The sequence below is a fragment of the Solanum tuberosum genome, unplaced genomic scaffold, assembly GCF_000226075.1.
Source record: "Solanum tuberosum cultivar DM 1-3 516 R44 unplaced genomic scaffold, SolTub_3.0 scf00040, whole genome shotgun sequence".
Classification (NCBI taxonomy): domain Eukaryota; kingdom Viridiplantae; phylum Streptophyta; class Magnoliopsida; order Solanales; family Solanaceae; genus Solanum; species Solanum tuberosum.
The window spans coordinates 1,279,303-1,292,994 of NW_006238964.1; the positions used below are offsets into that span (position 1 = coordinate 1,279,303).

A 13,692-nucleotide genomic window follows, 5' to 3' on the forward strand; every position below is an offset into this window, starting at 1 on the left:
AATTAAGTCAATGCACCCTGTTTAATCATACATATTAATATAATCAACTTGACACCTTTCATCATCAACTTCCATTGCCGGCAAATTTTTCATTCCGGTAATAAAACAGATGAAAATCAAGATTAAATTACGATAACGATATGTCTGATGATAACAGGGAGAAGAATCATTGAAATGTAAATTCAATATATGATCAAATAACACATACAAATACTATGTATATTAAGAATGAATATATGCTGCTACTTCCAATCCTAACTGAACAAATTTGATTTGGCAGATTATGTATATATAACAAAAACCAAATTGAACTATATCCTACAAACATCCATTTACCAAAAAACAAAAAAAAAACAAAGAAATCAACAAGCAAAATAACAGGGTAAAGGAAAATCACACCATTTCCTTCTACCCTAAAATCAAAGTGCTCATCAGAAAGTCCATTTCCAGATCTTGATTCGAAGATCCACTTTGCATTTCACATTGGAAGTAGTAGCTTTAGTCGGAGTTTTGCCAGAAGGAACAGTAATTTTAATACCACTGCATTTAACTCGAATTCCAACTTTCTTCGTTTTCAAGCTTCCAACTTTGACTTTAACTTTTGTATCAAGTTTTATCTCCAATGGCAGAGTGTTCTTATTCTTCAATTTAGATTTCAGATTAGAAATCGCAGAATCGTCGAGATTTTTCCCTGAACTTGACACTACCGTCTTCAACGTCGTCGTGTTTTTCCTATCATGCATAAAAGCCGGTAACGATCCGTCTCCGATGTCAACATCGTTTGAATTGAACGAGATGTTAATCGGATCGTAGAAGAAAGAGATCTTTTTGTTAGGATTACGAGCAACAACGGTGAGGTTGAACTTAGACGCGAGTTTCGTAGAAGTAAGATTGAATTGAGAGACTTGAAGAGTAGAAACAGAGAACGAAGGCCTCTGAGGACGGTAAAGCACCCAGAAAATCGCACCGGCAATTGCAGCAAGTAGAACAATAGTGATTATGAAAAAGGTAATAAACAGGCAACAACAACAGCAGCAGCTTCGTCGGTGTTTACGGCGGGGAGGCGGCATAGGACGGTAAGTAGGTCTAGCAGCGTTGTAAAGTTGAGCTTTGTTCGCCGGAAACGTCTGATTAGCTCCGCCGTTGGCGGCGGCGGCGGCGGCAGGAGCGGGAGCGGGAGCAGCAGTGCCATTAGGGGCAGCTGGTTTAGCAGCTGGGTATACTCTATCCGCCATAATAGGAACTTTTGGAAGGAAAAAAAAAATGGAAATTAGGAATTAGGGATTAGGGTTTTCTTTGTGTGTTATATATAGAGAGAAAAAGGAGAATAAATTAATGGTGAAGGTGAAAAAGGAACAACAATGGAGAATTTTGAAGAGACAAGTACCTTATAACTAATGATCAAATTATAGGTGTTATTCACCAACCAATCAGAATCACCACACGCTTTGATTAGCGAGTGTTTAATCGGCACTAATTATGGTCATTAATTATTTGTATTATTTTTATTGCCTTTTAACTGTATACGCGGTACAGTTATTCTAATTTATGGAAAGTAGTTTATGAATCGACATTTAAAGATTCGTGTTGAGATTAGAGTTTGGAAACTATTGGTCGTAATGTATATTCCGTTAATCTCTACTTGTCCACGGTACTATTTTGAAATGTTGACAATATTTGTTCAGTTTATAAAATCAATGAATAATTTATTCATTGTGCCTATTTTACCCTTGCTATTAAATATTTTCTTTATTCTATATTAACTGAATTTGTAAGACAATGTACACTTATAAAGAAAAACATTGAATCCATTATTGTCCTTTGTGAAATCATAAATATAACATTGCAAGTAGAACAATTTATCTCCTAGAAAATATCTAATTTCACTAAAGGAAAAGGCAAATACGGAAAAAAATTCAAACATCTATTTTAAAATTTAAACAATTCCATTGTTTTGAACGATGAAAAAACCCTCAAAAATTCAGTTAATATGAAATGGAAGGAATATTGTTTATTTTTCAATTTTTGGATTACTTATATTATATTTAATAAAAGTGATTTAGTAAAATTACCCTTATTATTTATGGCTTCTTAATTCACATGCCAAGCCAATAGTTGACAACTATTGTTGAATATATGAACTATTTGGGTTACTCATAACGGAATTGTTTGAAAAATAAATATCGAAATATCATATCTAAGCATGTAATTTTATTATATATATTACGAATATATCATTATAATACTAATAAATATATAAATTAATATTATTATAAAAATTAATTGCGTAGATATTGAAATTTTGATTATTATATCTTGATTAATTTTTATTTTTTTTGTGTAGTTGATTAACAAATGAATTGTTTGGACTTTATTTTAGGTATTTTTACATTTTATATGTGTATGAATAATATAATTGAGACTTCTTGAAAAATCGAAATCGTAATTTTTAATATAATAATCGTAATTATATGAATAATATATAAGTCAAAATCGATTAAATTATGATATCAGTAAATCATATCATAAAATACTGAAACTGTGTTTACACATATAAATTAATTTAATATAATAATAATAATATATTTCTAAAAGTCAAAAATCAAAATTGGCTAACCGGAGAATTCAATATCATACCATGTGCACACAGTTAACTGATCCAGAGCTTAAATCTCGCTAATACTCCATTTTTTTCTAAGGCAATTTTCAAAAAAAAAAAAAAAAAAAGGAAAAATAATTAATTTCTCATAGTCTTGCAAGTTTCTGACAATTTGATTATTATAAGAAAACTTGCCTTATTTTAAAATATTTTATAAATAAAAATGTAATAATTATATGACATTTGAGTTGCAGCTATTGATTACAGTTTGAGGTCAACTCTACTAAAGAACTTGCTAATATTTTTTTTAAAAAATACGTTGATAAATTTTACTGGCTGTTTGGTAGAATGTGTTAGTTTTAAAATTATTTAATATTTAATTCGATGATACTTCAACGTCTGTATAACTAATACATATATTGAGTATGTATCTTATTTAATATTACAAGATGTATAATTCATTGTATTAGCAATATCAAAAAAATTGACAATATACATTGTATTTCATATATTTTCATTCTAATCATTTTCTGAAAATTTGATTATTATAAAGCCACTTGCCTTCATTTTCTTCTTAAGTATTTTTGTTAACAAGTCAGATTGAAGGAGAGAAGAAAAGTTAATTGTACCAATTAAAGCAATCTTATTATTGACTTGTTATTAGGAGTACTTTTTAATAGAAAAAAAATACTTATTCTAACGTGTGAGGAAAATATTGTAGAAAAGCATAAAGGAATTTTTGAAAATAGTTTTTAAATAATTTTGGCAATAATAATAAAACCAAAAAGAGAGGAGTTGAATTAGTTGTGCAGTCGCGTGGAAAACGTATGGGGCCTTGGATTAGTGTAATTTGCACCTAAAATAGATGTGTCCACTTTAACAACTATGGCCCACACATTTCAGATTGAGGATCAGTTTATTGTGAATTTGAATATAATTTTTTTGAACTTAGATGTATAAAAAGAGCGAACAGATAGTAGAAAGAAATATTTCCAAACCGTGAAATTACATACATGATTGTTTTCAGCGAGGTTCTTTTATCAATCTCATGGTTCTTGTTCCTTAAATCGATCGTTAGTAGATTTGATTGGATGACAAACATACTATATAAGTTGTAATAGTTAACAATTGAATCTATTTAGAAGGTAATTGAAAAAAATTATGATAGACAATATATAGATTTTTATTATTTAAATAATAAATAAGACAAATAAATTAAAACGAATTAAATATTTGGAATATATGTTTTTCCTTGATGAACTTCTCCACCATTGCGTTGCGTGGAATAGTTGAAAGTGTTATAAAGCCGAAGGCAGGTGTGAGAGTGATCCTGTGGGTCCCGCCTTTTCTCTATTTGGTTTGTTGTACATATTATGGGCTACTTTCAACTCTAAAATCATTTTCGTTTTACTCTTTACTGCTCTGTTTGGCCCAATTAGGCTGGTTGAACGAAAAAAATTAGGTGGGATGACTAGTTTTCGAATTTGTTATGAATTTTTAGTCACAATTTGAAAAATTAGGTGGCACAACGAATTTTTGAACCCCCTGATTCGTTCCTTGGTTTTGAACCACATGAATCAACAGTAATGACATATTTAGTGAAATTTCACAAGTGAAGTTTGCAGAGATATGATATAAGTAGACCTTACCAGTTACCTGATATAAGATTTGTAGAAATAGCAACAGCCCAGTAGCGGCCTTGATGGGCCTACTACAGAAACCCAATAGCCAAAATGTCAACCTACCGAGCAGCAGCCCACTTACTGTCTCATTGGGCCATAGGAGGCCCAACAGCCTTCCTGCTAAGTGCTAAATGAATGGGCAACATTAATGCTGACAAATTATTTGACTATTTACAAAAAATAAGCATGTGATTAAAGCTTCTTTTTTTTTATGAAAAAATTATTCCCTCCGTCCCTTTTTACTTGTTAAATTTTAACTTGACACACCTATTAAGAAAATAATAATTGGTGTAGTAAGTTTATCATTTTACCACTGTTAATTGATAGAATCCCAAATATATTACTCACTACATTTTTCAAAGACATTAATTCAATATTAATAAAATAAATTATCCTTTTTTAATTTGTCAAAAATGAAAAGTATAAGAAAAAATCAAATTAAGAAATGTTTGACAAGTAAATAGGAACGAGGGAGTAAATTAGAATCTTCCATTTCCTTTTATTCAAAGATTCTGCCCATTTTTCCAATAGAAAAAAGAACAAGTGGTTTAATAAATTATTAAATCCTCACATCCTTTCCAATAAATGTTGTAAATGCTAAACAAAAAAAAAAAAAGATTTTAAATTCCACAACATTTCAAAAGGTTCTTTAGAGTCAACTGTGAAGAACATTAAATTATTTAACACTTTCCATTTTGGATATATCTATTTTCACCACTCCTATCTTTTAAAATCAAACGCTTACCTCTTATATTATGAAAAAATCTTACACAAATATATTAACTTGAATAATACTTTTGTTTATGTCTTGATATGATCAAAATCTGATTCGCCGTTTAGGTAGAATTGATGTGTAAAGATATTTGGACGCTCTCAAGTATATTTGATTATGTCGATTTTATACATATTTCCAAATGTTTGAACAAAATATCTTATAGTTTAGCTAGATTTTTATTTCTATACTGAAGGAGATTTCTAGAAAGAAATTTTTCCCATGTTGTTTTGTACATGATGCTAAAGGAGAAAAAACACATATAAAGAAATTCAATTTTTTTTGTTTGATTCTTAAAATTCCAATTACATTGATCGCATAAATTGGAACGGAAAGAGAAAAATCATTTTTTCCTATACAAAGAGAATATAATTGTTTTTTCTTTAACCTGTTGAAGATTAAGTACGTGTGTTGAAGCATATATCATAATGTTTAAAATTACAATTTATTAATAACTGAGGAATTGAAAGTGTTATTATTCCCTTTTTTTAAAAAGTTTATATAATTATAAATTATAAATAAATAGAGTATATTGGGAACTGGGCCAACAGCACCGACAGAATGTTGAAGAGTTTTTGACGTCAAAGTATATAATATCATTTTCACCAAAAAATAAGAAAAGATTATACATAGAGTAGTAGATATGTAATGTGGTGAAGATGCTGTCCAACCACCCCATTCCAAAATCAACTAACTTAACCTAACCTCGGTGGTCGGAGACAGAATCAAAATTTTAATTTTATAAATTTTAAATTTTAAAATAATGATCTCAAGTGATAATAATTAAATTTTAGATTTAATAATTATATATATTTAATAAATTTCTTAAAATATAATTTAAATGAAAAAACTATTAAATTTAATTAAGCTCATATCTGAACTTCTAGATCCGTACCTGCCGGTGGTGGGACATAGCCCATATTATTCCAATTCTAAATTGTGTCTCCTATAGAATAGTACTTAAATCAATACCCATTCTGATTTGCATTATTCACCAATCACCATATCTTCCAAACATTGAACAGTACCCACCAGACTATTAATAGTTAGGTTCTACCCATTATAAGCTGTCCAATTATAAGTTCAATATTCATATACCAATGGAGGAATTTCACTTGCACCTCAACCGTATGATTTAACGGTTAATAAAGTAAAACAAATATTAACCGTGTGATTTAACGGTTAATACAGTTAGTGTTCTAAAAGGTTGGATGTGAGACGAGGTGTAAGTCACGAAGTATGAAATGTAAGTTGATATTTGATTTTTATTTTAGTGGTCAATAAAATTGAAATAAAAATTATTCTCCACAAGAGATTGAAATTTAAATTTAGACAAGATAAAACATTCTTTTAACAAACCACGCAACATGCGAATAATGGGTTAATTCAACCAATCATTTTTTAGATGCAATATAGATAGTATACGTAAAAAATAAAAATATAAACAAATATTAAGTTTTGATCCATAGTTTTGATTAAAAATGCAATGAATTCAGGTGTAACAAACTAAATCTTTTGAATTTTAATCTTGATTTCTCCTATGATAGAAAATAGTAAATATCAATTTGAATAAGAGATAAAAGTTCATTTAGAAAACTCTTCCAACTATAAAATTATATTGGTGTATTGATGATGTTAGGGAAAAAAGTTACTTGTTAATGGGAAATGAGTGGAATTGAAGTAGCTACTATAGTATTGAGTAATTAAATGTTTTCAAATATTATAAATATGATGGTAGCTAGATTGATACTATATGATAAACAAATAATTGATTCCAATCACGTATGGAACGTGGGGCATTATGTTATTTTGCTGCTTTCAATTTTTTTTTTAAAAGTAAAAGGTGGAAATGACACTACCTTTTACTATCCTCAAGTTTAATTGCTTGCATTAGAGTGTAATTAATAAATCAAAGACTAATCTTTTCAAGTTAGTGAGCTGAAAATGACACTGCAAGTGGATCATTACTTCATAATGGTGGAAACCTGCCAAGGATTAAAAATATACTTTAAAATACCATCAGTATAATTTCACGATTATAATATATTAATTACTTTATTGATTTTTTATGTTACCATGACTGACTTGTTACGAAGAGTTGCGAGAAAATAAGATCTCTTGATCACTCTTAAATTAAAAAAAAATAAATTTATTGAAAGATCCTAATTTTTTTGTTTGTTGTAAATGACCTTAAAAAATTAATAGCCCCGAATGAATGTGATTTTTGTGTCATCTTGCACGCGCCTCAATTAAGTATATGATTTGTGTCAGCTTGTACGTAGCTTGACTAATTTCAGGAGCACATGTTATCTTCCACCAACATAACTATCAAATAACTCTTATTGATCTATGTTCGAATAAACAGAAAGAAATTTAAACCTAAAGCTTCGTGATTTCCGACACTACAGAGAGTAACCTATTATTATAAGTAAACTTAAATAAAACAGAGTGTAATTTACACAGTCAGGGCATTAAAAAATAAAGTCAGTAAAATGGGGGTGTGGCATTCCACTTGAACAATATGTCAACAATTTCAACTGAAAAGATTTGAATGTTTACTAGTAATATTCAACTAAAACAAATCATGTCAAATGGATCTATGAATAATTTTCATCTCTGTCCTTTGTTTCTTTCATCCCCACAAGAAAAAGAAAAGAGCTTTTCTCTTTCAGTGTCTCTCTGGCTTTAGCTTTAGCTCTTTTCTTGATCAATCCTCTAGTGTTGTACTTGTACTATTTATCTTCTTTTTTTTTACTTGATCAGTTGAACAATCTTTAAAACCCCTTCTCTTAAAAATGATTATTTCATTCCAAGAATATAAAAAAATCTGAGAAATTTTGTGGTTTTATTACTACTTATTCCCCACCTAACTTGGACAGGGTTCTTGATAGTACCATTTTGGGGTCTTATTTTCATAAGCTAAAGACACTTGTATTTTTGTAGTCCTTGAAACATATCATCATGTTCTTTCTGACCACATTGTACTAAAAATAGTACAATTTTCATTCAAATTTTTTTTTTCTTGGTTGATAGACCAATGAATGGTTCTGTAATTTGATTCTCTCTGCATTTTTCTTGAGGAGGGAAATGGGGTTGCTGCAGAGTTTCATGTTGTTGAGGTTCTTGGTGATTCTAAGTATTTTTTCAATCCAATTATCTGCAGGTATCATATTGTGATCACATTGGTTCGGTAGTTTCTTGTCCTTCGATTTCGATTGCTTTCTGTTGTTTCTTGTACTTTTGAGTATCCTATTATTTTGTTGTAGTTATTGCTCAGTATGCTTTGTTATGCTTTCACTTCCTTTACTTCTTTTTGGATTGTTTTTTCTTGAGCCCGAGGGTCTATTGGAAACAATGTGTTTGCGCTTCTAAGGTAGGGGTAAGGGCTGCGTATATTCTACCCTCCTTAGATTCCACTCTGTGGGACTACATTGGGTATGTTGTTGTTATTGTTGTGTCAAGAATGCAATTCTTGATTGTTTGAGCAAGGGCTTTGATTGTGAGTTTGCTCTTCCAGTGAGAGAGGGTTAGGATGGGTAATTGTGTTTGTTGTAGTCAGTGGCGGATCCAAGATTTAAACTTTATGAGTTCAATCTTAGCACTGAACTCGTCCTTCTATAACTATGGGTTCAAAATTTAAAATTCATTGTATACTTAGTTTTTCAAACACAACACACTCTTACATATGTATATTACATGTACTGAGTTCGGTTGAACACGTTGATTATAAGCTCAGCTGCTTCTGGACTTGTAATTTAGTAGTTTTTTCTTTGTTTTCTAGATATCGAAGGAGAAGATAAAATGCAATGGATGACTATAGGAATTAAGTAGGAATATGAAGTTATGATCTAGTTTTGTATGAGTATTCCAGGGTTACTAAATAGCTTTAGTATCATTGCAGGATTCAACCTACATTCACTGAAAACAGCAGCTTCTGCATTTCTCAAGGACGGACGAATTGATCTTAGTGTACAGAGAAATGCAGGATCACATAAATCCCTCCTACAAGAAGGTGAGACATTCTATCCGTTTGTATGTGTTTGATCTCTGACCTTTACAACACATTTTATTTTAATGTGCTTTCCATCTAGTCATTTCATGATAATTTTGTGAATGGTGAACTGCCTTTAGATACACTGTTAAGACTAGAAATGAAGTCGAGGATATACTCTTTGATTTCGTCAATTTGAGGCATTTTTTAATCATGCTCCTCATATGTTAGCATTCGTGTATCTTCATATACTTAAGGCCTCCTAAAGATTATTTATACGATATTATAAAACAACATTTGTTATGCAAAAATGTGTGGCAAACTGAAAATGACAAAAACTATTGTCATGTAAAATGTAATAGATATTTCCTGACTAGCAGATCTTTTGATATGGTGTTGCATCGCATACACATTGCAGATTTGTTTCCCACTCCAACTTCTCGATGGAAGAGACATGACAGGTTTGCTGCTGCGCCCCATCTCGAGGCATTTCACAGTGCTCCACACCCATATCATCATCCAACTAAAGGTATTTTAAATAGCCAGAACTATTTATGTTTTGAATTTGGTAAAATCTGATAGTCAGATTTGGTTCTGCAGCTACTTATCAGCACAAGATCTTGGAACCATCTAATTACGCGGATGCACCTTCAACTTCACCCCATTTTAGGAATTCTGGAGGAAAGCAAGTACACAGTTCTGCATCCGCGCCTTCAATCTCCTCTATCAGGCATCATCACAGGAGAAACAAACACAGTGACTTTACTAAACCATATGATCACCTCCATCCACCCAGTTCAAGCTGGTCAGGTAAGCTATTCTAAAAACATATTGCCTTCGGTCTTGTAAATAGAAAATAGATATAGTAAAATATATATTTGGATGGTTCAAAGATTAGCTTACCTTTTGGTTTTACCTAAACAAGTGACTATATTTTTCTTTTCATAAATTATATAGGTCCTTCGATCTCTCCGTTCACGTCTCCTGTTCCTTCTTCAATAAGTTGGGCACCTGTATCATCACCGATATTCCAACCTAGTCACACGGGAAGTATGTATATAAATTGTAATGCTAATGCATCATCTCTTTTCTTATTTGTAATAAAAGGTAACACTTAACAAATGCTAATTATCTGATTCTTCGTATTGCTGTCAGTTCCCATGAGTACACCTACAATATCGCCAACGAGTTCATCTATAAAAGGAAAGAAACTGAGACCACCACCTTTACCTGTTATGACACTGCCACCACCACCTCCAAATCATGGTACGTAGACAAGTGCTTTTAGCTTTCTTATTGATGTTCTCTCAGTTTCCTTTATCTATCATTTTTTATTAAGTAAAATGTTTGATTATTAGATTGTAGTTCTTTGACATGCACTGAGCCGTTGACGTACACACCTCCTGGATCACCCTGCGGCTGTGTGTGGCCCATTCAGGTTGCGATGCGCCTCAATGTCACACTCTATACCTTCTTTCCTTTGGTATCTGAGCTAGCCAAGGTAATTGCTGCTGGTGTTTCGCTAAACATGAGTCAAGTGCGCATTATGGGAGCAAATGCAGCTGACCAACAGCTTGAGAAAACAATTGTACATATCAACTTGGTTCCTACAGATGGAAAGTTTGATGCTGCCACAGCTTTTACCATCTATCAGAAGTTCTGGAAGAGGGCGTTATTCATTAAGACTATGGATTTTGGTGCCTATGAGATGGTTTATGTCCGTTATCCAGGTTGTCAATTAGTACCATTAATATTTAATTGGTTGTTACTTCAGTTATGTCAATGTTCATTGGCTAAATTAGTTCTATCATGCTGATTTTGCTTGTTCTCCATTCTCTGATAACCGTGTCTCTGCACTTTATTAGTGTTATACACATTCCATTGTTTGAGTTCTTATAGAGTTGATCTTTTGCAGGGTTACCACCGTCTCCACCTTCACGTCATTCGAGCAGTGCTACTATTGATGATCTACCAGCCTATCCTGGCAATGAAAATGATGGAATGACAATCAAACCTCTGGGGGTAGATGTGTCATCAAGAATGAGAAAGAAGGGTATAGCTAGAAATATGATCATTGTGATCGTCATATCATCAATCACAGCCTTTGTTGTGTGCATGGGATTTATTTGGCTTCTGTTGTTTAAGTGCGGATGTTATGCTCAATCACCCGAGCAACCTCCACATATTTTAATCTCCTCCCAAGGGAAAACATCAGGTAAACTCTACTGATAGGAATTGCAATATCCGAAATATGTTCCCTCAGTTTCAATTTGCTTGTCTTATTTTTCCTTTTTAGTCTGTTTAAAAAAGAATGTCTCTTTCCTGTTTCGGCAACTCTTTAATTTCAACTTTTCACATGACATGTTTAAGACCACAAGATTAAAGGATATTTTGGTACATTCTTCATGTCTTTAGTTTAAGACCACAAGATTCAAAGGTTTTTCTTACTTCTTAAACTTCGTGTCAAGTCAAACAAATTGAAACGGAGGGAGTAGTAAACAGAAAATGCAGATAAACTGTTACATAATGCGTCTTAGAGCTGATGACTATATATTGAACAGGTGGTACTGGATCTATGATTTTGGCAAGTAAGCCCAGCTCAAAATCCATGTCCTTCAGTTCTAGTATTTTAGCTTACACAGGAACTGCGAAAATTTTCAGTACAAACGATATAGAGAGAGCCACTAACAACTTTGACATTTCAAAGGTCCTTGGGGAAGGTGGTTTTGGACTTGTGTACAGTGGAACCCTTGATGATGGAAGGAAAGTAGCAGTTAAGGTTTTAAAAAGAGATGATCGGCAGGGAGGTCGTGAGTTTTTGGCGGAAGTTGAGATGCTTAGTAGGCTGCATCACAGAAACTTAGTCAAATTGATAGGTATTTGCACCGAGGAAAACTGTCGCTGCCTGGTCTATGAACTTGTTCCTAATGGGAGTGTAGAATCACATTTACATGGTTAGTACATATCTGACAAATGAATACACCAGAACTTATATTTGACATGTTAGATATCCGGTTGAATAAGTGATTTTGGTTTCTCTTTCAGGAATTGATAAAGAGGCTTCTCCTCTTGATTGGTATGCAAGAATGAAGATTGCATTAGGTGCAGCTCGAGGATTGGCATATCTGCATGAGGACTCGAGCCCTCGTGTAATACACAGGGACTTCAAGTCTAGTAACATCTTGCTGGAACATGATTTTACACCAAAAGTTTCAGACTTTGGCTTGGCTAGATCAGCACTGGAGGAGGGAAACAAACATATCTCCACTCATGTGATGGGCACTTTTGGGTATGCATTATGCACTCTTTCATTGAGAGAAATTTTCTGTCTTGCTATACTTCAACTAGTGCTGACAGGCGACAACGCTAATATGCAGAAGCATAGTCAAAATTTGTACTTGACGCGATCAGCTTTTATGATCTTGTTAGAGTGGATTAGAGTCCCACATTGGTTGGGAAATGGACTAGTGGTCTGCTTATATGGATTTATGCAATCCTTCCTTCATGAGCTAACTTTTGGAGTTGAGTTAAGCTTATGTGCCATATCTTTACATATTATCAGAGTCAGGTCCATACTTATTTTGGGCTCCCGGTCCAAGCTCATGTTTGGGCATGGAAGTGATGAAGAGTGTTAGAGTAGGTTAGAGTATCTGGTTAAATTTATATTGTATCTGCCTCTGCTAATGGTGAAGAATCCCAACATATGATCTTGGCTTGTACCTAACTTTTGCTAATTATTTGCTGCAGCTACCTAGCTCCAGAATATGCAATGACTGGCCATCTCCTGGTGAAAAGTGATGTTTATAGCTATGGTGTAGTTCTCCTTGAACTTTTAAGCGGACGAAAACCTGTGGATCTATCACAACCTCCAGGTCAAGAAAATCTTGTAGCCTGGGCTCGTCCGCTCCTGACAACCAAGGAAGGTTTAGAAATAATAATAGATAAAGCTATAGAGTCTGATATCCAAATTGATAGTATCAGCAAAGTTGCAGCAATAGCATCAATGTGTGTACAGCCAGAAGTATCGCATCGTCCTTTCATGGGAGAAGTGGTTCAAGCCTTGAAATTAGTATGTGATGAATTTGATGATACACGAGAGCCTATGTCCCGAAGTTGCAGTCACGAGGACCTTTCTATGACAGACACTTCACTAGTCCATAAATCAATTCCAGGTTTTGATTCTCCTTTAAATGTCCAAATGGCATTATCAGCTACAGAGTTAAAGAGTGCATCAGCTAGATACGGAACACTGGAATCTGAGTCTTTTAGGAGACAATTCAATTCCGCTCCTTTGAAAATGGGAAGAAAAAGGAATTTCTGGCAAAGGTTGAGAGTTCTTTCAAGTGGCAGCATGAGTGAACATAGTTTTTCATCAAAAACATGATGAGAACTTTTAGCAACAACCATAAAGTCCTACATTATATTAGAACATATAATTGCTGTTATGCGTTCATGGAGTTATCTTATTTTGTCTGTAGATATTACCATAAGAAGATTTGAACCTGATAATTTGTAGTATTTTTCAGTGGCAGATGATTTAAAATGTCCATTTTATGTACTCTCCTCTCTACTTTAAGTGCAAAACTTAATGTGGGACTAAAACTTTGTAGTTCCTCTTTCTTAATGAGTAATTCAGTAATTTTTGATA

At 32.8% G+C, this 13,692-nt stretch overlaps 2 protein-coding genes across 2 annotated transcripts; one reads left to right on the forward strand and one right to left on the reverse strand.

Moving 5' to 3' along the window:
• Nucleotides 1–164: 164 nt before the first annotated feature.
• LOC102587456 (protein YLS9) lies at nt 165–1,524 on the reverse strand. Its single transcript, XM_006342919.2, has one exon. The coding sequence runs from the start codon at nt 1,233–1,235 to the stop codon at nt 432–434; it is 804 nt and encodes a 267-aa protein (XP_006342981.1). The 5' UTR covers nt 1,236–1,524; the 3' UTR covers nt 165–431.
• A 6,027-nt stretch (nt 1,525–7,551) lies between these two features.
• Nucleotides 7,552–13,692, forward strand: LOC102587784 (receptor-like serine/threonine-protein kinase ALE2). The gene is made up of 11 exons (XM_006342920.2): nt 7,552–8,216; nt 8,955–9,065; nt 9,463–9,573; nt 9,645–9,854; nt 10,002–10,094; nt 10,200–10,310; nt 10,403–10,774; nt 10,960–11,259; nt 11,606–11,998; nt 12,090–12,333; nt 12,792–13,692. Exons 1-11 carry the CDS (start codon nt 8,141–8,143, stop codon nt 13,426–13,428), a joined length of 2,658 nt encoding a protein of 885 aa, XP_006342982.1. The 5' UTR covers nt 7,552–8,140; the 3' UTR covers nt 13,429–13,692.

Excerpts from the sequence above, each read along its gene's own strand:
- LOC102587784 (XM_006342920.2), top strand. The coding sequence starts at position 8,141 with ATGGGGTTGCTGCAGAGTTTCATGTTGTTGAGGTTCTTGGTGATTCTA. Across the intron at positions 10,311-10,402 it reads ACCACCACCTCCAAATCATG|ATTGTAGTTCTTTGACATGC; the intron begins GTACGTAGACAA and ends TTTGATTATTAG. Across the intron at positions 11,260-11,605 it reads CTCCCAAGGGAAAACATCAG|GTGGTACTGGATCTATGATT; the intron begins GTAAACTCTACT and ends TATATTGAACAG.
- LOC102587456 (XM_006342919.2), bottom strand. The coding sequence starts at position 1,235 with ATGGCGGATAGAGTATACCCAGCTGCTAAACCAGCTGCCCCTAATGGC.